This window comes from Cynara cardunculus (assembly GCF_001531365.2).
Source record: "Cynara cardunculus var. scolymus isolate 2C chromosome LG 11, CcrdV1, whole genome shotgun sequence".
Lineage (NCBI taxonomy): Eukaryota > Viridiplantae > Streptophyta > Magnoliopsida > Asterales > Asteraceae > Cynara > Cynara cardunculus.
Window position 1 is genome coordinate 5,438,093 of NC_037538.1, and position 3,624 is coordinate 5,441,716.

General features: G+C 34.8%; 1 protein-coding gene across 1 annotated transcript; it reads left to right on the forward strand.

The window, feature by feature from the left end:
- Nucleotides 1-1,568: 1,568 nt before the first annotated feature.
- On the forward strand, nt 1,569-3,411 carry LOC112521652 (cation/calcium exchanger 1-like). Its single transcript, XM_025130634.1, has one exon. It carries the CDS (start codon nt 1,640-1,642, stop codon nt 3,320-3,322), a length of 1,683 nt encoding a protein of 560 aa, XP_024986402.1. The 5' UTR covers nt 1,569-1,639; the 3' UTR covers nt 3,323-3,411.
- The last annotated feature ends 213 nt before the right edge of the window (nt 3,412-3,624 follow it).

Sequence of the window (3,624 nt, forward strand, 5' to 3'; positions counted from 1 at the left end):
ATATTTAAAATGAGATGTTTATCCTGTATTTGATTGTATTTATCTGCAGTTAGTTACACGAATTCAGATATGGGAAGAGTTTTAAGAGTTTTTAAGAATTTTAAGAGTTTTTAAGAGTTTTAGCCAAATGCTTTATAATATAGTATAGATATTTATTTCTCGAATACATTTAACTTCAAAGATTCTATATGGTATAGAGAATGAAAAATAAATTTTCTTTCATACGTAATCATTTTTTGAGAGTTCTCTAAATTTCGAGAATTTCTTTCTCAATCTTATACTTTTTCCATTTTAAATAAGGTTTCAGGTAATATGAAAAAAAACAAAAATCTCCATATACAATTAAAACTATCAATAAATTGTAGCAACTTTTGTAAAACTTGAAAGACAAACTCACACACCCTTCTTATCTTTGGTAAGGTTTGAACATTTGACCTACTAAGAGACTTATGACTCACATACTATTAGGCCAAAGACACTTTAGTTTCTCTTTGGTCTTGTGGTTTGTTTTTGTTCTGCTTGTTTTCTTATCTTTCTCCTGCTTCTTTCATAACAACTTCCTTGTTCCAGTTGTTTGATATTAATCAATTTTGTTGCCTTTCAAAAAGAATTCATAAAAGTTGACCTAAATCAGTAGCCGATCTAGAAACTTTTATATCTCGGGCACACTTAGAGGTGTAGAATATTTATTTTCAAAACCAACTAATTCATCCAGATGAAAATGGTTTTGGGTTTTTCTTTTCAGCTTAAACGGTTCAGTTAACCGAATAAAAATAACTTATTCAAATCGATTTTCAGACTTTTTTACTAATTAATCGAGGTGTATAATTTTTATATTTTATATTTCGAACGAAAATATTAATATGTGTTGCAAATGAACTAATTAACAATCAAGATATCAAGTTGGGCCCCTTTTCTTGTTCTTATTATACGCACAATATTTCACGTATTCAATCTAGATTATATTGGCGAAACATGTATTCCTAATTATATTTCATTTAAACATAATTCACTATCCATGCACCGGATGTCAATGTCCACCCCCTCAACATCAATTATTTCTTTTAATTATGTGTTGTTATCCAAAGTCTACATTTATTATCATCATACAAAATTAAATCTTGATTATTTTCTTGAATTAAATTTCATTTAAATTTCACCCATCAAAATATAGATTTTCCTTTTTTTTATCTCTAAAGTTTTATACATGGTTTTTACATCATGTAAAACTTGATGAATAAAAACAAAATAGAATATTCAAAGTATATTCTTTAAAATATATTATTTTTCAATAATACCTCGTATATTTATTATTTGTATAAATTATACCCTTATTTTTTTTTATTTTCAACAATGTCTTGGTATTTATTATAAATTTTGGTGTAAAAAAAGCATTTGGTGTGAGTTTCAAAAGTTAAGACCACAAATTGAAGTTTTTCAAATGTGAAGGGTCTATAATGAAAATTGTTCATTTTTCTTTAGACAGTTCATCAGGCATAAGAGTTTGTGCCTCTTCTTGGATCATAAAAATCACAAAAACCTCTCCAAGACTTCAATTTTCATACTGCAATTTGATCTTCAAATCATGGAATTCTTGTGATCATCTTCACCTTTTCTTGTGCTATCATCTTACCCTCCAATGGTGATTTCATCTTCACCATTTTCTGTTTTCAAACCCACAACTTACCTTACGCTTTTCCTTATCATCATCTCCTTACACTTCACCTCCTCCGCAACCTCCAACGCCGCCGATTCCACCATAACCACCACCTGCACCGCTGTTCACCAACAAAACTCGTCCACCGCCAAATGCAATTACGTGAAATCAAACGCCGGATGTGATCCAAAAGGATACATCAATTACCTCCAAATCTTCTACTGTGATTTTTCTCAGTTTACTGAATTAGGCTTCATTCTGCTTCTCCTATGGCTCGTGATTCTGTTCTATATTTTAAGCAATACAGCATCAGAATACTTCTGTCCTGCAGTTGAACACTTGTCGAAAACCCTCAAGCTCTCCCCTGCAATCGCCGGAACTACTTTGCTTCCGTTGGGAAACGGTTCAACCGACGTTTTTTCTAGCGTAATCGCCTTTACCACGGACGGTGGTGATATCGGTCTCAACAGTATCTTAGGTGGATCGATTTTCATCTCCACCGTCGTTGTCGGAGTTCTCAGCCTATTAATCGCATACCGGAAAAAAATCGTCGTAGTTGATAAACCTAATTTCATCCGAGACGTTGTTTTTCTCCTCTTCTCCCTCTCGAATCTCCTCATAATCATCATCATCGGAAAAATCAGCTTATGGCCGTCAATCCTCTTCGCTTCTACTTACATAATTTACATTTTGGTGGTCTCTTACATGCATTTCATCACCATGAGGAAACACAGTATAACACTCGATGCCGTTGATGATGATCAAGGCCGAAGAGTACCATTACTGGGTTCTATCGATGAAGAAAATGTTGTACATCCTGCAGAAAAATATGTACATTATGAAGAACAAATTGTACCGAACCGGCGAAACAGGTTTATCATGACCATTTTTCATGTCATAAATTTCCCAATTTATTTGCCCAGAAGGCTTACAATTCCAGTGATTACAAGAGAGAGATGGTCCAAACCTTTTCTCGTGATTTCGATGATATTAGCACCAATCATGGTGGCTCTGATTTGGAACACACAAGAGGGAAAACTGGGGTTAAAAGCTAGTGTGATGATCTACTTCGTGGCAGGTGCAATTGGAATAGCTTTAGGGACTTGTACATTTGCCTTCACAAGTAGTACACATCCACCACAAAATTGTTTAGTTCTTTGGTATGCAGGTGGGTTTCTAATGAGTGTCGTTTGGACCTACCTTACTGCTGATGAATTGGTCTCTTTGTTGGAATCATTAGGAACCATTATAGGAATGAGCCCTTCAATCATTGGGCTAACCATCTTGGCTTGGGGAAACTCGATCGGGGACCTAACCGCGAACGTAGCCATGGCTATGTATGGTGGACCCGACGGGACTCAAATCGCAATGTCGGGTTGCTATGCTGGACCCTTGTTTAATCTTCTTATCGGTCTGGGATTTTCGTTCGTTTTTGTATCGTGGTCAAACTATCCCGGTTCGTATGTGGTTCCCGAAGACCCGTATATAGCCGAAACCATCGGGTTTTTGATGGCGGGTTTGCTTTGGGCGCTTGTGATTTTGCCTAAAAGACAGATGCGACTCGATCACACGCTTGGAGGTGGGCTTTTGGTGATTTACTTGTGCTTCTTGTTTATAAAGCTTGCAAGGGCTCTTGGATTGCTTAGTGGTTCGAGCTCTAATTAAACACCTCTTAGGTTATTTGTAAGTAAAATCTTGTACAACTTTTAGGACCTTTTGCTTTTGTTTTAATAATTTAATGTAACGTATCTTTATGACTTTATCCCATCACACATTATTTAAAATATAAAAAGATTAAGGGGTTGTTAGGCAGTTGCTGAATGGTTTGATGCAAAATAATTAAGTAATCAGAATGATTAAAAGGCTCTCATGATATAGTGCAAAAGAAAATATAATTGTTTGTTAATTGTTTACAATGAAATTTGGCGCTTCATGGTTAAGGGAGGTTTATGATACAAAATCATTTA

Coding starts and splice junctions, on each gene's coding strand:
- LOC112521652 (XM_025130634.1), top strand. CDS start 1,640: ATGGTGATTTCATCTTCACCATTTTCTGTTTTCAAACCCACAACTTAC.